The sequence below is a fragment of the Lepeophtheirus salmonis genome, chromosome 1 (genome assembly GCF_016086655.4).
Source record: "Lepeophtheirus salmonis chromosome 1, UVic_Lsal_1.4, whole genome shotgun sequence".
NCBI lineage: Eukaryota > Metazoa > Arthropoda > Copepoda > Siphonostomatoida > Caligidae > Lepeophtheirus > Lepeophtheirus salmonis.
The window spans coordinates 48,100,459-48,124,530 of NC_052131.2; the positions used below are offsets into that span (position 1 = coordinate 48,100,459).

Sequence of the window (24,072 nt, forward strand, 5' to 3'; positions counted from 1 at the left end):
ACTTAGGGCACTACGTATAAGGTAACTGCGGTCCTGTTTGTATCAAATATCATTTCCTGGGCCCGAATTTTCTAGTGCGCCCCTTGTTTTCAGTGACTGTTATCAAACTGAGTCTGTATAAAAAAGATCCGAAACCGTTAAAATGAAAGAACCAAGGCCTATAGAACCTCTGAACTTGAACCGGGCACAACCTTGGTAATTACCATCTTCATCCCTACTAAATAATAGATGTGACATTATTTATAAGTAACTCATCAGTGAAAACTTGGATAGCTTATTATATTTACTTATTCATTATTAGTAATTGTCATTGGAAAAGTTAAAACCTTCACCAATTAATGCCTATATCAAACATATAATGGAGATTTAATCATTGAATTGGTACTTATTATTACAAATACTAGTCTAAACTCTATATCTTCTCATTTTTGTTTGCAACTTGAACAATCTTCTTGTACTTCAAATTACAACTAGTATAAAAACCCAACTTTTGCATATCATATATTATAAAATTCTATCAACATCTCATAAATAATAAGCTGATATCATTTACAGTCCATTTGCAAACTCCTTGATTTGATGTTACACAATTTACATATTCAATAAATAATATCTATGACCCTGCAAGGCCCTGCTTTGACTTCAAATTATAGATAATTGATTTATCAAAGTCTTGTTTACAAATGGTTAAATTTAAGTTTCCATATATACTTTCATGATTAAGCTTTAGTTTTAAGTTCAACAATAATTATTTTATATGGTGACAACCTGGGTCGCTCTTAGGATTGGTTGTATAGACAGTGAGATATGTTTACTTATAATAATTATAAATCTATTTCTATTAATGATCTTATTTGGTTGATTATGGCAATGACTTTTTCCATACTATTAAATGATTATAATAGGAATTTATCTGTGATTCCCTAATACTTATGAATAAATTCGTCCATCAACATAAGATACGAGAAAGTCCTTCCGATTGATAGGAGTTGATTTAATACCAATTTATCGATCTAAAAATATTTAAAATATTTGTTATTTATGATGAAACAATTGGTTTAATAGAGCGTCTTCACTGACGTCATAAATTGCATCATAATTCAAGGGGATTCCTGGCTCATAGTTGTTAGTTTTACAACATAAGATAAAATGGACAAGTTTCAAATAAACCTTTATGAAACTTCTTCACATGGTTTATGAATAAAAGAGACTTAACACTTGTATTAACTACTTCATGTCAGTGATACTTTAATCAAATCAATTTAATATGTATCGAAAATCCTTATTAAATCGCTAGCTTGTTGCAATCATTATTGTTTTGGGACGATAAAAGTACGACAATTAGAGAAAAATACCTTATTATTTCCATTTTAATTGTTAATTTATTGTCTGCAGTATGGAAATAAGAATTTATAACGATGTAATAACATTTTTATAATATATTTTAGTGTCAGATATTTAATAGACCTAGGTAATATAGATATATTTTTGATAGATGGTAAGGTTGAAGTCATTTTATTAGTTGATACCATTTTGATATTCAATGTTCTTAAATTTTCCTTAGTATTCATGAAAATAGGGTTTTAATTGTTATAAAACTTGTTTGTTTTGGCCCAAAAAAATGGTCCACGTTTACAATGCTGATGTCAAGTGAAAACGCATTTTATGCATACATATGAATAAAAAGGGTTGATCCGTATGATCAATATATATTCTGCACAAATAGCATTTTTGAAATTACATAATCTTAATGTTTTTAACATGTCTCTTTTTTATAGGTAGCCATAATAGTAGTACATAATGTTTTCCTTTTTTCAGTTGGTAATTCTTAAATAAACCCGCGAGAGTGCCGGCGCCAAATAAAAAAAGAAATAAAAATAATATATTTTTTCCCCATATAATAAAAGCACACGACAGAAAAAATTGCGCGGAAAGACTGAATGACTAGTTGTACAAAAAAGGGAAGTAGACCAAAGAACAGTTTGTACAAGGGTATGCAATAGTCCACGTGATAACCGGACATATTGTGTAATTTTACATATTACAACTGTGTGTAATCGAATGATAAGATTTGTAGTAAAACTTATTATTAATATAAATAAAATTGTTATTTTTAAGTCTGAAGGAGATAATTTTTTAATTTGAAAGAAAGAAAGAATATGGAGACTCTGGATATAGCGTCCAAGACATTAATGCAGGACTTTGTCTGCGACGGAAACGATGCGCTGAATTTTAAATTGGTTCGAATGGAGTCCGACATCCGCGATGACTCCACATCGTTCAAACCCGAGATGGTTCATCAAATCTACGGAGAAAAGTGAGTGACTTGATTATTATTAATACTGTTTGTGTGCTCTACATACTTTGACGCTTCTATTTCACTTCTTATCCTAGCGAAAACATATTCGGGTATCGTGGACTCAAGGTGGATTTCTGGATGACGGCGGGATCCTTGAAATGCTATTTGAATCAAACTGCAGACGAGACCATTAATCCCAAAAAAGCGGAAGGTGTATTGCCAGATGAAGTCATTCCTCCACTTGTTAAACTCCTGGCTCCTGGACAAGCCCTTTCATCCCTCTCAGAGTTTCTTAAAGCAGTGAAAAAGGATGAAGAGTTCACGCCGATTGGAAACAAATTGTCTTCTTTTACTCTTGATGGTAGTAAGTTAACGTTGAGATCCTTTTTAGAATAAACATATTTAAGAAGTCCAGTACTGTACTAAATACCTAATAGTAATACGTGACATCAACTCTGGGCCTTCTATTCCATTCCACCAAACTAGCCTTTAATTCAACAATTGTGCTAGTGCGTTCATGCCCATTGTTGTTTGTATAAGAGACGTGCACCTTACTTGTTAATTTAATTTTATTAATGTAATAGTGGATAATTTAATCTTTCATTAATTCTGAAAAGACGTAATTAATTAATAATTGTCAAATTACTTCAAAAATAAGCATGATGATAAGTTTGATCCCATATAACCCATGTTCTATTTAATTTTAAACTATAATTGGCGAATTATAAATGGTATTTAATTGAATATTATTAAATCTAAAATACATTTAAAAAAATAAAAATAGGTAAACCTAGTCATTAGAGAATATATTATGATCAACATGTTTAGTATATATAAGTGTTAGATTAGAGTTTGAACTTTTGACTATCTCCACATCTAATGTGCTTTTCCCTACTTAATACAAAAATAATCATTTTATGATTTAAGGAGCTCCTTTATTTTTTCATTGATATACTTTTACAAATCATTATTCGAATTTTTCGAGTTTTGAATATTCAAATTAAATAAAGTATGATTTACCAAAAAGTATATCTAACGAGTCGAGTAATTTTTCCAAAAGTTGTTCGAGTAATACAACACTTGTATATTTATTAAATAAAACTTTAATCGAATATTTATTTCTTTAAATTCTACTCTTATTCATGTCCTTTGACGTTTAATCGACGGACGGACATAATTTATACCCGGTTTTGCAAAGATTAGATTTTAAAAGGGATGCTAACCATCTCAGTTTTCATCTGTATGATCATTGGTCTTTATAGCAACCAACAATATAAAGAAGAAGCCTGGACGTAGTTGTTTTTTTATTTATCTTATAAAGAGTTTTACTTTTTGAGCTAAAACATTTTTTTAAATGCGCCATTTTACGACTTTTAGAGTTTATTCTTATTCTTTTTAGGTGATAAAGTTGTTCGAAATTATGAGATATATGAAGCAGATGAGTCTATTAAAGGCTTTAGAGAATATCACGCCAAGCTACAACCCTGGATCATGTTTTACATTGATGCTGCTTCCTATATAGACATTGATGATGAAAATTGGAAATTTTACTTGCTTTTTGAACGAACCAATATCAATGGAAGTCCTCGCTATTATATCGCTGGCTACATGACTATCTACAAGTACTATGCATATCCGGATAAAATTCGTCCTCGTATATCCCAAATGCTCATTCTTCCTCCCTATCAGAAACAAGGCCTGGGTGCAAAACTACTAGACATTGTTTCTAAAACATTTTGGGACGACTCTAACGTTGTAGACATTACAGGTGAGTGATTTTAAAAGAAAATGCCTGGGCATTGACGTCATACATACGAGCGTCTTTTAATGTACCACCATTTTTTATTTATTTCGGAGTCTGTTTTATATTATTGTTTGTTCTAATGGGAAAAGTTAGTTTGAAAACTATTGTTTTTAGAGCGTAAAGAGAACGTTAAAACATACATATACTGACTGAGAAAGTTAGAGTTTCATCTTTGTCTCAATTTTGTACTGTTTCTTTTAATCCAGGGATTAATAATTTATATTTATTAGGGCATGTATATGCCCTAATCCGTTAAATATAATGAGGTTATAAAAAACCAATGTGCATGTACGTGTTAATTTATCATATGCACTCCTTCAATTTTTTTAAATTGATTAATGAAAGTTTAATTTGAAATGGCCTTAACACTTGAAAACATGTACTTTTATTTAGTATGCACATTTATATTATAATTGTTACTTGTTGCTATTAAAATGTATAGCACATATTTTATGAAAAAGATTGTGAAGTTAATTATGGCAAGCATGCTGCGGAGTTAATACATAAAATCCCTGACTCCGACTTCAGTATTTTTTATCTCATAGACTCCTATTCCAACACACAATTTTTTAATGATATATTTTATAGCCTATATAAGTACTATTGAGTCTAGAGACTATAAATATACATTTAATTTATAGCTATTCTTAAGTTTTTGAACATAATTTATGCACTTGTAACGTAGGAATGACAGCACACACAACCACTTACTGCAGCGTTACACTTTAGTCTGATGGTATTGACTATTCACAAGACAAAGGAATATCTAGCATAGTTAGTGTGTGCTCTATTCAACATAATTATTTATACATTAGAGATGCTCTGGAATTGTGATTGTATAGACCATAGACCACGTTTGAAATTTGTGAAATAAACTTAAAAAGTTTCATAAATTAATAGTCCTTAATACCTATGATTAATAACCATTTAGATAAAAACTTTACGTATACTCAATGTAAGCCTTAGATAATAATACATTAGTTAATGTATTATTAGAGTCTGTAAATTAAACTATTCAACATATGACGATACTTTCTCCATTGCAAAAAAGAAAGAAGTCTTATAATTATAATGTATTTTTGCTAACATTAACGGAATGAGGGGGCGTTATAATAACAATGACCGGGTCAACGTGAATGTTAATTCTTATATTTACAAAAACTGTATACAGTCTACTTGCTTGTAAAGATAGGACATTTTCTCGTATCCGGATCGGTTCGGATCTACAGACATCAATATTTAAGAATATTTCAGGTACCCAGATTCAGAAACTCAGCATCCAGATCCTAAACCCAAAATGCACTGATAATTGTCTCAAATTTTATGAGCCTAAACTTAATAGGGATATCATTTTTTGATTTACATGCTAAATCTTTCATTTTTTCATTTTAAAATTTTCATACAATAAAATATATAATACATTCATCAAATATTTTCTGAGGGGTAAAACATTTGGAACTAGGATTGACGTACAATTCTGGTACTTAACATTAATTGTGGGAGGAACATAACATATCTTATGTAGAGGCACTTGTACATACTCAAAAAAGTAATACTTACAAATTAGTTAAAGGATTATAAAGCTTTATTTCTTCAATTGTGAAAGGATGTCCCCCCCTCTCTCTCTATTCCAATCCCTAAAACCAGGTATGCGCCTTTGAAATGAGACTTATAAAAAAATTGAGCGTTTATTGTGAAAAAATGGTTAAAAATTTAATTTTCAAAGTATGCACCTTCGCTAGCCACACATTTTCCCACCTTTCAGGCAATTTATGGATGTCTTTCCAAAAAAATTGTTTGTCCTTGGCTGCAAACCAGCCATCGATCCATTTTTTGGCGTCAGCGTGAGAATCGAAGAGTAAATCATTCAATGCGTGGCCCATCGATGCAAACAAGTGATAATCGGAAGGCGCCAGGTCTGGCGAGTAAGCCGAATGAGCTAGAGGTTCCCAGTTGTACGATTCAACAAGCGGGCGGTTGGCTATAGAGCGATGAGGTGGTGCGTTATCATCAAGGAAAATTACCTTGTGTTGCCTGGCTTCATATTTTGGGCGTTTTTGGTATATAACATGGTTCCAATCGGCCAATTGTTGCTGTTGTTGAGCTATTCTTGCGTTTGGCCGTCATCTTCATCGAGCAATGTTTGCAATTCGGCGTCTTCAAACTTTTTCGGTGGCCCACCGTGCACTTGATTTCTCACGTCAAAATGACCACTTTGGAATTTTTCAAACCACCTGAAGCACTGTGCTTTGCTTAGAGCATGTCCACCGTAAGCTTCCACAAGCATTTGATGGGCTTGAGAAGCGTTTTTCTTCAATTGGTAACAAATAATAAATTATGTCAAAATTAGATATTTTTACGAGCGAAAAAAGTGCGTTGTTGAATGAATTAAATATTGTTGACATATGTCAAAATAAGCGTTTAAGTTTTTGGACCAGTTTATAATGTCTAACCGGCGACACCTTGGGACCAATAGCCGGAAGTCTCATTTCATAGGCGCATACCTAGTACATATTAAGAACAACTATTAGTGGGGGAAAAAAAAGACAAGAAAAGTCTAGCAAAGTATTTTAACTTTAGTGGAACGGGGCTATTAAAAATCAGCAACATAAAGTTTACAGTATTATAATGAAGGATTGTTTAATATACAGGGAGGGTCTAGAGAAAAAGTAACTAGAATATCTGAATTTTGACTCGGACTCAGAAAAATTGGATTGAAATACAGCTCTGGATCCAGTTCCATTCTTTATCCATTTCCATTAAAAGATCTTGCCTAGGACAACACTATCAAGAGGTGCCTTGATGAATTTAATTCATTGACGAATGGGGATTTTAATTGGATTGGAAAGTAAAAAAAGACAATCCTTACGCCGAGAAATTTGTTCTAACTTATTAGGCTTTGGATTGTGAACAAAATTTGCGCGCTTAATTTTAAAAGGAGAATAATCAAGGTAGAAACGTGACGTCACAAAGGGTCGAAATTTAATTTAAAAAGGCCTGATTCACGACTAGCTTTTTTATCCACTCTCAACCTCTACTGTCAAAAGGGAAATGAAGCATTTGAAAAAACATATGGTAGCTAGCCTTCTGTATTTTATTGTTGCCAAATGTTAATTATTGTATATTGTTAACTATTGTAAAATAGTTATTAATTATTGTACTCACTGAATTGTTATTTTTATCAAAATAAGTATTATTGATAGAGTATGACAGTAAAGGAATTATAAACGAAGGCCTTGATTTATTTAAATTAATATAAAAATCAAAATCCGATGTTATTTTTGAGTTCATAATATGTACTTATGAAAATTAATTAAAATAGCTGAAAGAAAAATAAACCGCATCTTTGTTTATTTTAAAAAGCTAGTCGTGAATTTCTACGCAATAAATCAGTTTTATCAACTCACTATCCGGTATTGCTCGGAGGTATTCGGTCCCGCCAAACAAACGAACATTGCTTCAATAGTATAAATTTGCTTTATTAATATAGAAGATAACTTGAGGCAAGAAAAAACACACCGTCCAAGTTGCCAATAACAACAAAATTCGCGCGCTAAAAAGACAAGAAAAAAGAAGAAGAAAATTTAGAACCCTTAGTGTAATCACTCTCCTTTTCTTTTGTAATATAACGTGGTGAGCTGTAGCTAAACCTCATTTAAAGTCACAATTCCTCATTTTTTATACATATATGTATACTTCCCCTTTTTTTTTTTTAAATATAAATAAGGCACTAAGCTATAGCTACACACGCTCGTTGAAAAAATGTGTCCTCAGACAACCTTTGTTTTATTAATCAACTCTTATATTCATATCCACATATCTATCGATTAAGGCCAACTTATCCGGAGCATGCGGTGATCCCATTCAGTAATACTGAAAGCTTTTCAATATCTTTTTTATCCAGTACACGAAGTCCTCTCGGATTTTTTCGATTAATACAAATTTACTTATACCGTACACAGGAACAACGAATCCGGATCCAAGACTCCTACAAAATTTTCTTGTTAGTTGTGATACAAATGTATCACCATAAATACACAGACAAAAAAAAAGTTACTGCTGAAAACACACAAAAAATGCAGATACTTTAAGTTTGGCTTAGAATAAAATAATATAACAATAAATGGTATTAATATATTCTTTTAAAGCATTTTTCGTACTTTTTGTTTTCTTAAATGCATTAATGATACATATATATTTAGTTTACTTATCATTATTATCATTTTTCCCTCCAATATTCAAATTAATGTTGAATGTTTTACATAATGTATATACATATATATCTATGTAAGCATAAATTAATGATGAAATATGAATTCATGTTCCCTATTTTTCTTAAATATGCACATATATTTATGACCAGTTTTTGGAGCAAGATGTGATCCACTTTTGCATTTAGTATATTTATTGTATATACAATTGCATTTAGTATATTTATTGTATATACAATAGATATAAGGAGTAATGATGATGTCAACATTTAGTCATAAGTAGTTTTATATTGGATTTATAACTATTAATTTCGAGAAAAATTGAATAGTGATTCGAGTCGAGTTTGAGCAAATGTATTCGACAAGGATTGATAAATTCAAGTTAATTAAACAATTATGTCAGTTTGACTTCTTCAATAAGATACGTCAATTATTAATCAAAAAATTTAATTTATGTAGTTTTAGAAACTATTTATTTGCATAATAAAAAAAATATTTTAAAAAGTTGAATCTATTTCGTGTTGAAACTTTATCCTTAAAAAAAGAATAAATACAGTTGAGTGGCGTCATCAAGGACCGAACTATATAAGTTTTTAGGACTGAACTGGAAGGGACTGTAGTCTTCAGTCCTAAATAAGGACAGGAACACCACTATTTGTAAGTTCACAATTTTGAAACACTACTGACGTCATTAACAATTCTTGTGTATGGAATCATTAATCCATAAAAAGTTATTTTTTTTCTTTTTTTCTAATAATGATCTAGACCAAAGTCTAAAAAGAGATTGATTTTTGTTTTGTGTGATCAATTTTGACTGGATATTTTCATTTTTAATTATGACGATGACAAGAGCAAATTTTAAAAACCTAATTATTTTTTTTTTTTCTATCATAAAAACATTCCTTCAGATTAATTTGATTTTGTCAGGTGGGGGTATATCATCCTATAGTCACGAGCTGGCACGTTGTTAGTATATTGGGTGTCCTTGTGGGTTTGGTCGATATATTATTTTTCTTCCTATTGGTAAGGATATTATATTATCATCTTTGTAGGTGCTGTATAAAGGGCTAAATTTGTGATTTATTCCCCTTCCTATACTCGTATGTGAGTATGTATATGCTTTAATGCGTATATTATAATATATATGCATGAATATGAGATACACTTTCATCAGAAATTCAAATTTTCTTCTTATCAATATCTTATATATTTGAGAAAAAATAAGGTTTTAAATTTTAGTTAGATATGTATAGATCCATGGGCGTCCGTAGGATTATATATATATATATATTTTGTTTGGGGGCCGGGGGGGAGGCTTGGTGTTTTACTCATAAAATATTACATCACTACTAGTGTTGGGTTTCTGCCCAAAAATCCTAGACCGTCATGATTTTTCATGTACCTAACTAAGTCGGTTTGGATTGGTCTCATTTAAATGATTGGTTTCGATTGATACTATAAATGAAATATTGATAACGTCGGGTGAGTTTCAAAATTATAAACATTGACTTACAATAACATCATATGAGGTTAAGTCTGTTGCACAAATCATATTTGTATAGCTCATCAATCAAGATAAAGTAATTAATTGGTCCGTAGATTGAAAGTAAAACAAATCTGTCAAGAAAAATCACTTGATACCTAACTTTAAAAAAAGAACGGTCTTGGACCAAGTTTCAACATTTACAATTACTTAAACAATATTAAGTATTATATTCCCCAGTATTTTTCAGATATGAATAATTTATAATCTTAACAGTGGTGTCCTAAAAGTCTCATTTTGACAAAAAGTAACTTGTTACACATTTGCATACTTCTATTATGTGGTCATTTAACACAATATAAAGCAGGTTACTTTTTTTTTTTTTTTAATTGTATTCTCCAACTATTTAATTATCTTGCATTTCTGTTTATTAATTATTCTGATTAATCCTTTGAAGGTGCTGCAAATTACACTTAATGGCTGCAAAAAATAGCATGTCACAATTTGAAAATATGAATATGATAGATGATTCTATTTGAAGGGTCATGTTGGAGCCATATAAAGTCTCGTAAATTAAATAAATGCTTTAGAGCAGTACTAATTTCGTCAGCTATTCTACTCCTAAAAAATAGTTAAATATTTCGAGAATCAAAAAGTCATAACAAACAATTACTCACTAAAAAAAATATAAAAATCAATCCATTTGTCCCCCCCTCGATGAAAGCAATTGCTTTTAAAGTATCTATATATCTTGTTGAATCTGACAATTTATATTTGACAATGTCAAGAATATGGTCCCAGGAATCACAACCCATCCTTGGTATTTAAATGCAAAAGCACCATATCTTGCTGCAGAGTATAAACTATTGCTCTCAGGTGTTCTCTAACAATTGGTTCTTCAATTATCAATTTATTGTCAATAAGGGTTTTGGCGCTCAAAAGAGCAAAATGCATTGCTCGATTTTCTGCACTTTTTCGTCTTTGCCTTGTAGGCAAGCCGAACAAAATTATTGCATTTAAGTTATTAATGTTTTCCCCCTCCATATTTAGAAAAATCAATTCAATTAAAAAAGACACCAAAGAGCCATGGACAAACGCATGCAAAGTAGTATTAAAAAACTTTCCAAAGTTTTTACAGGATTGTAGTAAACAATACAGTCTGTGGAAATCAGAAATTGACACGTAAATTATTTTGCTTCGACAACTCCACACAAAGAATTACCGATTGTGTTAGCCCAAAACTCTGATAGTTCAATTTTCTGATGAAATTTTGATATATTTTGTACGATACACTAGCACATGAATGCGAAATCCTCGTCTTTAAGTACCAGGGCCCTTGAAGTAAATGATGTCTTGCAGATTTTGTTTGAGGAAATCGATATTTTCCATTGTTTAACAGGGAGTTTGTGCTGCGGTTCAAGTCATGATCAGTAATTACATTATTAGTTATTGCCTCCATTTCCAAGTCCTTAGGATTCTCTATACTCTTAAAAAAAATATTTTTTGCATGCATTTTGTCTCAGGATAGTCACGTTTGACGTAGAATCAAAGACAAGATTCTCGTGCCATATAATTCTTTCTACAGCAGCTCAAGTTTGAGAGATGGAATCCATAACACTATTTGATTAGTTAGAGCTGAGCATAATCCAAATTTTTTGCCGATTCCGATACCATCTTTATGACAAATTTCGTTACAGATTCCTTATTATTGTTATTTAGAAATAAAGGAATTAAATACATGAAGAATAAAATAAAAGAATGAGTTTCTTTTTTTAATATTTTACTTTTTATTAATTAGGGCTTGACAAGAAAATCATCAATATTAGTAATGGACCGATTAATTGGGAATCTGAGAATCGGTTGCTATTTCTAGAATTGGCATCGGAAAAATAATATTTGATTACGATTCGTATGTATTGTTATTTATTTATTTTGCTTAGTAATGTCAGCAATGCCTTCCCGATTCCGATGCATCGATACACTCCCAATAGTTTTTCATTTTTGTTGAAATTTTGTATAGTGTTGACGCATCTATTCAAAATATAATTAGTTCCTTCACTACTATGAGTATCTACTGTTGAACTCTTTGCAAAAAATGCCTTTTTGTTCTCTTCACGTACGACCATCATAATACTTATGTAATAAAATAGGGCATTGTCTTTCCAACCACATTTAAAATGAGATAAACTTTGAGTTTAATTGTTTTCTTTCTTTCCTTATTTTCTCTCTATCTTTTTTTTATTCTTTCAGTACTATAATAAGAAAAGAAAAGGAATAATAACCAAAAAGAAAAGAAATGGGTATAAAATAATAGCCCAGAAACTTTTTCTTTTGTAGTATGTTGTTGTTCCCTTACTGACTCACTAACGTATTTACTTTTTATGATTGCTGTTTAGTTTAAAAGGAATGATCATTATTGTCTTTCTTATTTCCTTTATTCTTCTTCATCAACATCATATGCCTTTCATCATTATCATTAAAAGTATGTATAATCTTTTAATGCAAAGGAACAAGAGGAGAATGAGGGGAAGTCGTTGAGCTGAGAGTAGGCAAGTTGTTGTCCCAGGAGCTATTCAACTGTACTACAGTGTGTGTAACTAGATTTGAAGAACGAGGGGTGTCTCCTAAGTTTCTTACCTCAAGGTGTATAAAAGCAAGTCACATCTATCTAGCATCGAGTTGGCAGTTACTCACCTAAGTATAGCCCATTTTGGACGCGCAGTTGTTATGTAGTAGTCATTGATGTGAGTGTTTTTGTTTAAAAATGGGCAAAAGTGAGTATGTAGCTGAGTTGTTGTTTTGAAGTGTCACCTTTAAATAGAATTTAACAATAGCTGACATAGAAAGGCTTTTTGTTTTAAAATTTGACTCGTTAAAGTCAATCCAACTTGGAATCATTTAGCCATAAACAAAAAGTATTCCATAGAATAACATCGAGTATTATTTAAACGGGGTACAGGGATGGGATCATTACAAGGAGGATATATTAAAAAACATTTTTTATAAAAAATGTTGTATATCTTTATTAGGTAAGAAACGTTTTAGACTACCTATGCATATTATATGTGACTTGAAATGTGGGCGAATCACTCCTGATACAAGTCTTGAGAGTGTTGAAAAAATGGTGTCTTTGGCAACGCCCTAAAAAATGATCAAGGGGAACACACTCTGGGGAGGAGAGACCCATAAGTCAAGTGACTAGTCAGAATGGATATTCTCGAGTAGCAAGGCCTGGGTTGTCTTGGTCTTATGAAGACATATGACCCACCCCTGGCCACTTCGTTCATCCAGATATTAATGACGTCCTTGAGGAACTCCTGGTAGATCATTTACGTTCGCCTTGAGACTCAGAGGGAAGGAATACAACAAAGATGACGCCGTGGTCCATGAAGGAAGAGGGGAACTTGTGGCGCGCCTCGGGAACATTCTTGCTAATCTCGTCAAGAGAAAAATTGAACCAACCTAACGGAGTTCAGACTGGTAAACATTGTTCAAATTCATCATAATAATAAAAAAAACATTCATTTACATTCAAATTGAATGAATATACCCTTATTCAAGTTATTTCATGTATAAAAATGAATTAAAAAGTACTTCAATTGAAGAAAGACTTTTTTTAAACCCGAATAAATCAGTACAACAATATATTTGTACTATAGTATATATATATAAGGGAGTGTTGATCACTAGACGAGATCAGACTCCCTGAAGGATCAGGATTTCATTGCAAATTTACACAAAAATCAACAATGATGAACCATCCAAATCGATGAGATTCGTTGTCAGGGATCTCAACTGTTCTGAAAGGCTTCATGCGACATTCTAAAGAAACCTGGTTGTCACAGTTTAAAAAAAAAATTTATTTTTGGATCCAGTGTTTGGCCTCCAAGCTCACTGGACTTCTTTGTGTTCGGGCATAGTTGAGGCACACGCCAATGGATCCTCCTGCAACAAAAAATACGAACTGATGTCCAAGTTCTGGGAGGAATTCCGGAATCTGCCTAAGGAGACACTCATCGAGGCCTGCTCCCATTTCAAGGTCTAGTGGAGGTCGTTATTTTGACGCCTTAGTCGATTATATCAATATTTATTTTTCCAGCATTCATTTGGCTTTTTTTTTCATTAAAATTGGATGGTTATTTTAGGAGAAAGTCCATTTAAAACAAATATTTTTGTTGAAAAGAAGTAGGACTCTGTATATTTTAGTGATGCTTTTTTCAGTCACTAGATCTCGCATTTTTGGAATTCCCTGACACAGTGAGCAACAGTTTATCTAATTTGAACTAGACCATTCATTATTAAATTAACATCTAAAATCTTTTTTATGGAATGACGTACTGTTTTTAAATATAACCTTCTATATCCTCACTATTTATATAACGACTTTTTGGAAAGGTGTCAAAGCCTACTCAACCTATGGAATTTTAGAAACATGTACTTTATAATTACTTTTATAATTATACTCATGCAAACAGCTCATCTTGTTTTTCTTTAACTCCTTTCTTGAAGGAATGGAGTAAAGAATTACTTTCTCTCCTTTGATATTCCCCTCATATAGGAATACAAATTCTATTAGACGATTCCAGGAATCTAGAATTCCATGCCTCAACTGTTAGATCCAATGTTAGTTTTATTTATAAAAAAAAGGCTCCCACATCAAATTTAATGTTACTTTTTCGCTGTTTGAAAAAATGTGTTAAAATTCAATGTGTTGTATTCATGCATGAGAAAGAGAATATTTTTGTTAGATTCGAGATCTTACTTTCGTTTAGTAAGAGATATGGAATTTATACTATGTACGTGACTGATTGTTGTTGAAATGCTGTTTGAAAATACACAGCTCGACGACGGCTCACATGACTAATAAATAGTCATGTATCTTAAGTGTGTTGTTCTATTTCAAAAACATAATCTAAAGGAGGAATCATATTTTTGAGCAGTAAGAATTATCTGTTTTTTCTCCCTTTTTTTCTTGTTATTTCCCTGCTTTCATGCTGATAAAATTTTTCTTTTAAAAAATAAAACAAGTTTGTAGTAGAACTAATATATGTACATTTTTCTTATTATAAACGATAGATGCTTCTGTGACAAAACTTCGTATTCTTTGACTAAAAAGAAAAAAAAATGTGGTTACTTCTCCTTGCATCGTCCTAGCAAGGCTACTCAATTGGTAGTCCAAATACATGTTGTCATTAAGGAGAGGAATATATAGTTAAATACTGTTCAAGTATACGAATATCTATAGCTAGTGATAAAAAGGGGTATGTTTAAAAAAAAAAGAAACCGAAAGTCAGATAGACACCCCAACAATTTGAAGAATATTTTGGTGGAGAGCCTCTACAATCGGCTGTGATGAGGGAGAAGTGGAAGAAATAATTAAACAAGAATTACTACGATGTCGATCCTCAATTCTATTTTGAATCCATCAAAGACTTACAATTCAAATCCTCAAGGTTATTCTCCGTCTTTTATGAGCTCCTACGAATGTTCAATGAATGTGATTGAATCTAGAAAAAAAAAGAATAGATATTCATTGCTCAGGAGTTCAACAATACTAAGAGTAGCGTAGGAAAATACAATTCAGTCTTCAATTTGCAAACACCATGATACACGTGCGGACTAAATCATGCACATAATTTACATCACCTTCTATAGCCCCGCATTATGGTGTATAACTCTAGCCACGGTACCGATATCGGTATTTAGTACACGTTGGCGTCTTGATGAAGTAATACAACAATTCATTCGAAAATAAATGTATAAAAGGCCATACATCAGTTGGCAGTTAGCCTTTTCTTCCCAATTATAGAATTATTATTCAAATATTGTCGAGAATAGAACAGAGCTGATACGGAGCTTTTCCAATCAACGTTGTGAACATAGATAAGGAGAAGATAAGCCTTGACAGCTTACAACAAAATACAATGTATGTTTTTCAATGTTAGCGGGGTGAAACAGTGAGTAGTGTTCAGACAGGGTTCGAATTTTTACCGGTTCGGTTTTAAGTCATTCAATCTAGACCGATTTGGATCATTATTTCGTTCCAGACCTTAAACCATAGGTCGAAATATAATATTATTCATATAAAGATCGATTGATTTTTTCGATTTCAATCTACGGACCCTTTTCTCCCCTATCCGCCTGATTTATATTTAGTACATATATGATTTATGCATCATATTCAACTTCATATGACCGTTTTGAAACACAAGCAACAATTCATCTGTAGAATTGCTCTAGACCGAACTTTTATTTGATAACAGTCCAGACCAACCTTCCTAAAAGGACCAAATGAGTTTGCTCCACTAAAAATCATAATGATATCCGCAGTGGGCGAACCTCATCCACGCCTCCCTATCCCCTCCAAAAAAGAAGTAGACTGGACAGGACAAATCAAAATAACTTAATTATTAAAGGCACACATGCAGTAAAATCTATATTACAAATAAATACCAAGTATAAGAACAACGAATACTTATAAATAAAATTACATACTTAAATTTTGCTGAATTGCAAAAAATCCTTCATTGTACGTTCAATAACAAATTCATAAAACAGCAGAACAGCCATTTCTAGCCTGACTCTCCTTGCTTCCTTGATACAAAGGCATTGATTACGTAAAGCGTTCTTGTCACGTGGTTGACCTATGGCAAGTTTGGATGAGCTTTAGCTTTGAAAAGTTCCTCTCGGTTTCTGCAATATTAACTTGAAGAGAAATACCATTTCGGGAGGAGTGCACAAATTTGAAAATATTTCATAAAACTCCTTTGTCAGCAGCTCAAGCAAGGGCATGATGGCTTTGATGGAAAGTCATGCAAGTTATTCAGCTCCTTTGTAAGCTCTCTTTTATGCAAGTCGGATTTTCCTTTAAAGTGCAGTGTAGAGGACTAAAGGTAACACATTGTTTTGACAGCTCTTCTTCATTTTTGAGACCTTGGAAATGTGTGAGCTCTTCAAACTGTCACCACCTCTATTGTACATAGAGGTGAAAAAAAATCTGTTTGAAAATGACGTTGGTATAACGCGTACTTGAGCAGTACTACCAAACTCAGAGGAAATGAATGAAATCTTTTATTTTATTGTATACAGGCGCTCATGCCACTCCGGAGGTATCAGATTTGCCTAGGATTTTCATACAAAAAGAAGTAGAAAAGAGGCCCTAAATCAGTTGATAGTTACCCCAAATATGCCCATCATGCCAATTGCTCTGATGTAACCCGGAGTATCATTGTCATTTAATTTCTTTGTACTTTTTAAAATAAATTATATATGATGTGTGTTCAAAAAGTAAGACGACTTTTCAAATTTTGCGGCAAGGTCCATTTGGTATGCTTGATTTTTTTATATTAGTACACTCACCAGGATCATATGTTTACTTTTTCAGGTATATAATATCTTATATTTGTTTGTGAGAGGCATAAAAGTTAGAATTATTTTGCTTGTTTGACGATTTTTTTGCAATGGAAAAACATGGATCAAAGAATTTGTATCAAATATTGTGTAAAAATACGAAATTAAGTGCTCCAAAATAGTTGATATGTTGACAGTATCTCACGGGAAACTGTTTTGAGTAAAAAAATAATATTTACAATCGGTACAAACTCTTTCAAGATAACTGGGAATATGCCAATGACGATTCTTACTCTGGACGCCCAAGCACGTCAACAACAGATGAAAACGTTGAAGCAGTGAAGAAATTTGTTCTTAAAAATCGCCGAATCACTATTAGAGAAGTTGCTGCCGATATTAACATATAGGTTGGCTCGTCCCATACATTTTTTAGACCGTTTCGAGACGAGTGTATGCAAAGTTTGTTCCGAAACGGATTAACTTTGACTCAAAGAATCATGGAATGAGCATTACTCAAGAGATGTAGACGAACGTCAATAATGATTCTGATTTGCTCAAAAGGGTCAAAACGGGTGACGATGAATAAAAAAATATTGACGAAAGCTTTCATTATTCTTGAAGAGAGAACAATAAGTGTAAAGTGATCACTAGTGCGTGAAATACGAGGAATGACACGGAGGATTTGTTGTGAAGTTATATTTTTAAGTCCTTATTAGACTTGTAGCAGAATTGAGGGGATCAATATTTGATTTCTTTTATTTTTACATACCGGCGTTTCCTATTATTAGAATTTCTGTCAGTTACTTGGGCTTCTCTTTATTGCATGTTTTATTTTGATATAATATATATACACTTATGGCATTTGTTTAACTGCACCTTTGTTCATAATAGTTGAGTCCTAGTGAATGACGAGATGATTAACAGAGGGATGCATTTTACATTTGTATATTTATCTTTTTATTTTTCTTGATCGTATGTATTTAGTCGTAGGATGGATGTAAATGTGCCAGTATTCTGCTTTTTGTATATTATACAGAGTGCGACAGGGAAATTTTCTTCGTCATTATTATTATCCTTTTTTTTATATCATAATTAAGGTTTCAGGGGATATCTCAAGCAATGTACCGATATACGATTTTGATTTTCTTGCTCATTGTTTTGATTTGATCAAAATTGGAGAAAAAAATGAGTGAACAGGAATCAAAAGGGCAAAGGATTTCGGATCTTCTCGACGCAGATGTTGATCCAAAAAGAATTTCAGAATTTGTCACCGTAACTGTGAGGACAGTCCAGCACATCAGGGTGGGGAAGGAGATAAAAGGAAGGGAGGAAATGGTTTGAAGTGAGATGAAACATTTTTCAAGCCCCTTGAGGCCAAGATCAAGGAAGATCCATCAGCATCAATGCGCTGCCTACCTGACGAGTTCAACGTGGACGAGATCACTATCAGGAGGGCAGTTCATCCTGAACTTGACCTTAAGAGCTTTTTCAGGATGCCAAGGCATCTCTTCACCGATAGGATTAAGGCTTGAGAGATTAAAAAAAGTCGGTCATTACTTGAAGAGTCATCCGTCGACTGTGAAGAACTTCTCGGACAAGAAGATCTTAACAGTCTACCATGTTTTGAACCGCAGAAACAACAAATTTATAGCATCATCATCTGAGGAAGTTCAGGGCTCCTTCAGGTCATAATATCACCCCCAAACAATGTGCTTGGGAGTTGTTGACTCTGATGGGAAGAAAATGGATCCCTTCTTCTTCAAGCCCAATGAGAAAATCGCCTTTAAGTAAGGTGGAAAATCTTGCTCTGGCTGAAGCCTAACTAGCCTGATAACAACTATGAGTAGATCCAAGAAGGTGCCCCCAGCCAAACAGCCTTGAAGACTAAGAACTTCTGTAAGTTGACTTCTGGGACAAGACCTTCTGCCCCTCATTCAGTCGTTATATCAATCCCTTCGACTTCAGTGTATGAAGCGTCTTGGAGAGTAAGGTTGGGAAGATATCAAACAAAAAATGTGCAGGAGCTCAAGGCCAGCATCAAGAAGCAATGGGCCAACATGTGTGCTGATTATATTGTGGCAAGTTCTGAGGTTATAATAGAGGGTGGAGGCGGTCATATTAAATAATTCTTGCCGAGATTGATCTCTAAAAGTTTTTCAATAACATTTTTCACTATACTTTTCTAAACAAAAGTAATTAAGTTTTTAGTTTTGTGTCTTGATCGGAGAAAATTTCCCTGTGACACTCTGTATATGTATATATATATAGAGAAAGAGAGATTTATTACTGCAGGTCTCTCTCAGTCATCTGTTTATTTGTCTTAGAAAGTATGGTTCAAGTCTTGGTGTAAGTTAATGCAAAGGAGTCATTGTTTATTGTGATAAAGGACTTTGATTCTGATGGAAATGCCCCAGTAGAAATTTTGAAGTAATGGAGTGTTTTATTTCGTTAGCTTTAACTAGACGCAATCAAGGTTAATAGAAATACAATGTTAGACCATCATGTAATCGAGCTTGCTATAATTTTCAATTTTATGTACTGTACCGACTGAAGGGCAAGACAGGTAGATTTTGACAAAACTCGCAACCACTCATCTACCATGACGTCATTATTAAAAGTGTGGTGGAAGTCGAACATCAGTTGTATACGCCTTATGATATAACCTAGTATTTCTATTAACCTTGGAGACAATGTATTCCTTAACAAATATTTGTTACGTGACGAGTATGAGTTAAGACTAATTGATTTTTGGATGTGTTGTTTTCTGGACAAAGACATGACGAAATTGACATTGATATGTGGGGTTGTAAATTATAAGAATTTTTTTTAGCCTGCGAATTTTGTTGTTGGTGACCTACAAAGGTTTTTTTAATCTTATCTAAAGCTGGTATAATTACTCATTCCTTCTTCAGGATGGAAAATATTAGTATAAAGTGTAACTTGATGTGTTTTTGCTCATGAGTGACGGAGATTGACACTGAGGATTTGTTGGAGAGTTATAAGTGTAAGTCCTTGTTGGACTCAGAGAGGTAATTGAGGATCAAAAATGGAGATATTCCTGCCCATGTCCTTGCTTGATCATTTTCTTTCACTTTTGTATTTCTTCCATAAAATGCTTATGATCTACAAGCCTATGTTGTGTAGAGAGTGTGGGCCCAAAATTTGATGAGATATTTGATTTATTCACATTGTTTTTAATCACGAATGTTCATTTTGCCACCAAACGACAGCTAAAAGAAAGATGAACCAGTCCTGTGTTTATACCCTGTCTTTAAGTGTACAAATGTAGGGGAAATAACAAAAAAAAAAAAAAAAAAAGGCAACGACTGTGCGATATCCTCCCAGCTGGCGTCAGTGCCTTGAAGGCTGCAAAGACAACATCAAAAACCCATTACTGCCCATACAGTCAAAAAGAAGCAAAACTTCTGTAGCAACAAAAAGGGTAACATTTGCCCTACCTCCATGTAGCCCTCCTCCGCCCCTGACCTCAACCTCCTAGACTAAGAGTGGACAACCTTTTTGGAGAGTGGGGGCCAACCAGCTATGTAGTGTCATGGCAGAGGGTTAAACAGCTATCCCTGTTAGGGTCGTGGTGGAAAACCATGTTTTTGAATATATAATTGTTTTTCTGAGTGTTGAGAGAAAACAAGGATTCAATATAATTTTATATCAGGTGAAATATTTGTGGATGACAGAAGCATAATTTTATAAGGGTTATGTCGAGTTTCATAGTGCCATTTCATGTTAGAAAATTTCATTTTGGACTAGTATTTAGATGAGTATCTATGATAAGATGGCGGCCTTTTCAAATTCACCTCAGTCCTCTGTCATATACTTATTAGTTTAGGACATCTCATAGAGTAATGTCTGGAGCATCTTGCATCCAAATTTGGATTTGCTCCGAGCTGTCATCATGATAGCCTGGTACACCATAGACACCAAGAGCTGCCAATCTATTCGCCGGGGTGTCGAGACTGTTATTGCTTGTAAAAGAGGGCATAGTGATTAAAAAATAGTGCGGACTATAGTATTGAAACATATTGCAAATTGGTTTTGAGTTGTTTTATCTTGATTCCATAAAAATCACGTTTATCATAATTTAGTTTATGTCACTGCAAGTTCTAGGTCTCCACTCTGTAGTGTAAGCAAAGTTGTTTCATATTTTGTGCAAATAGTGCTATCAAAAGCATAGAAAAATAACTTTTTTGGGTTGTATACCCCACCCAAGCAATCTTAGATACAGTCCTACTTATAGATTATGTATCAGCAGTTTGTATTGCAGTACTGCGATTGTGATGCTTGACGAAATGTGGAGTCATCATTATCTCCTCCTTCTCCTCTTCTTTCTTTCTTCTCAATAATTGTACCTATTGAGCAGCATCCTTCTTCCTCTTTTAGCAGAAGAATAAGAACATAGGGAAGATGTTCTTCTAATCAATAAGTGCATTTTCTATACAGTAAAAACAATAATAACTTGGATATAATAACTAATAATAAAAGCTCCCTTGACACATTAATAATCTAAAGGGGAAGAAGAAGAAAAGTGAAGCCCCCTTCTTCTTCTTTTACTGCGGGGATTTTCTTTCTTTTCTATCTTAGTTATAAAGTAACATTACATAACTATATATATATGTTTATACTTGGTCGTGATACAGATAGTATGTACTACATATATAGTGAGGAGCTGAATCAGGGACAAATTAAGGAAGGAAGGAATTATTGTCCCTAAAGATTTTACATTTGTATCTTATTTTTCTTCCTAGGGGTTGTTTTTCAACCCCATAGATTGAAATATCCTTCTAACATCTTGTGTGTAGGATATTTTTGACCCACCTTCTATGTAAATCCTTAATTTATCATATGGGGACTGTTGAGCCTCTGGTATGACTTGTTTGCAGATGCAGTGCGCTAGTATTATGACAAAACTCAACGATAATTATGAGTGAAAACATTAGGAAATGTAAAAAATCTTAGCTCAAAGCTATGTTTATATGAGAAGAAAATGATGGATTGAGTAATTTGAATTTTTAACATAAATTCGACTTCCTTTTAGCGTTTAAAATTTGAGATCCTGTTAGGTTTTGACTGGATAGAGGGCGTTCTAGTGCCTATTCTTGTACATTAAACAGTCCCTATCGTAGGAGTAGTACCCGGAGTAATTAGGAGTTTACTAACAGACAAAATTTGCTTTAATAATATTGAATATAACTCCCCAAGGAATCTATAATGTTATTCTCCTTCTTATCCTTATGATCCATTATGATCTCACACGTAACTACTCCTCAAATCTTAAATCTCATGAAGGAAAGAATAATAAAAACAATTTGAGAATCTTCTTATAATATTATCACACAGTATGCCATGCTAATGAAAAACCCCGAAAAGATTACGTGCCACCCAGAAATTTGAAGAATGTTTATAGCTGTCACAACTTTTCATTAAGCAGCTGTGATATTAAAGAAATAAACACTAACCTCACTCCGTAGCAATAGTATAAGTATTCATCGCTATGGGTATGAATAGTGATGAATATCGAGTGTGTTTTTTAGCCGGCCCGTTAATTTATAATTGGTAGTATAATGCAGGAATTCTCCTTTCCTTAGCAGTTGTCATTATTATTTACTTCCTGAGTATTGAACATCCTTACCTAAATAGATTCAGTTATATTTTTGAACATGTGTTTAATGTGTGTGCACATAGAAGACGGAGTGTAGCCCTGAGGATTTTGCAGAGTTATAATTGTAAGTCAGAGAAGACTTGGGGATTGACATCGAAGTAATTCTCGCAAATTTCCTTGTTTATACCCTGTTCTCCTTCCTCTCTTGTCACAGCTGATTGAAGCTGATCTAATAAAACGTCTTGAAAATTATTTTTTTTCTCCTCCAAAACATTCTTCAAATTGTCATGATGTTTTTAGGGTTGTTTTAAAACATGCCCATTCTACAGTGGATTTTCACCATTAGTAATGATGAATCAGGGATAACTGTAGTCCTTAGATCGCCCAATGGCTCTCATTTACCTACATACACTTTTTGCTAAAACTCATCACATTCATTATTTTTTATATGTATTTCTTTTTTAATGTGTGCTCGATGCTAAAAATTAGTTCTCATCCGACAGACATACAAACTTTGCTTTATTAACATAGACGTCAGCTTTTCATTAGTTTCTTAATTAATATTAAACAATACTGAAATTGATAATTACATATATCAACTAACTACCCTTCAGCCTTTTCTTTGAAAGTTTATTAAATTTCAATGTTTTGAACATAATGATGAAAATCATCCTAGTTTGTAAAAAAAGTCCAGACATACAACGTTATATGTATATATATATATATATAAGATTCAAGCCTCTTAAAAAATTAATATATTAAAAGTGTTTAAAGATTTGTTTCTTGTAAAAATATTTTGTATATTTATTAAGCAATTAAACTTCATTGATAGTATATAAAATGTTGTTCTCTGTAGACGACAAAAAACCTACAGTTTGGGTTATGAAGGTCATTTAAAAATCAAAAAAAATCAAGGTAAAAGCAATCAAGAACAAAAAACTAAATTATAACTGTGTTATCGAGGCTTCATAGAAGGTTTTTATGTGTTTTGTATATAAACACTCCTTATTAGGGAATCATCTACGTTCAACAAAATTAAATACTTTTTTCTCAAACTACTATTTTAAATTATCAATTCACAGATATAGAATATAATGTTATAAAAATATTTAATTTGTTTGCGAATCCATAGAGTTTCATCGTATTTTGTTAAGAGAGAAATAAAGTCTTATACTCCTAAAATATCCATTTTAGTGTTCGAAAGTACCCGTGTTGGAAATTAACAAAGTGTTAAAAGGAGAAAGATTTCTCCAGATGTTAACAACCATATTTAATAGCTGAGGGGAAGAAGCTCTTCTCGTATATTTT

At 32.7% G+C, this 24,072-nt stretch overlaps 1 protein-coding gene across 2 annotated transcripts in view; it reads left to right on the forward strand.

The window, feature by feature from the left end:
* The first annotated feature begins 1,974 nt into the window (after window positions 1-1,974).
* Hat1 (histone acetyltransferase 1) overlaps window positions 1,975-24,072 on the forward strand; it is a 46,245-nt gene continuing 24,147 nt past the window's right edge. The window contains exons 1-3 of one of the 2 annotated variants that reach the window (XM_040727261.2): window positions 1,975-2,317; window positions 2,395-2,663; window positions 3,699-4,067. In XM_040727261.2, coding sequence (XP_040583195.1) covers window positions 2,160-2,317; window positions 2,395-2,663; window positions 3,699-4,067 — 796 coding nt within the window. In that variant the 5' untranslated portion in view covers window positions 1,975-2,159. The remainder of the gene's footprint in view (window positions 2,318-2,394; window positions 2,664-3,698; window positions 4,068-24,072) is intronic. The other variant, XM_071894054.1, reaches the window with a different exon arrangement.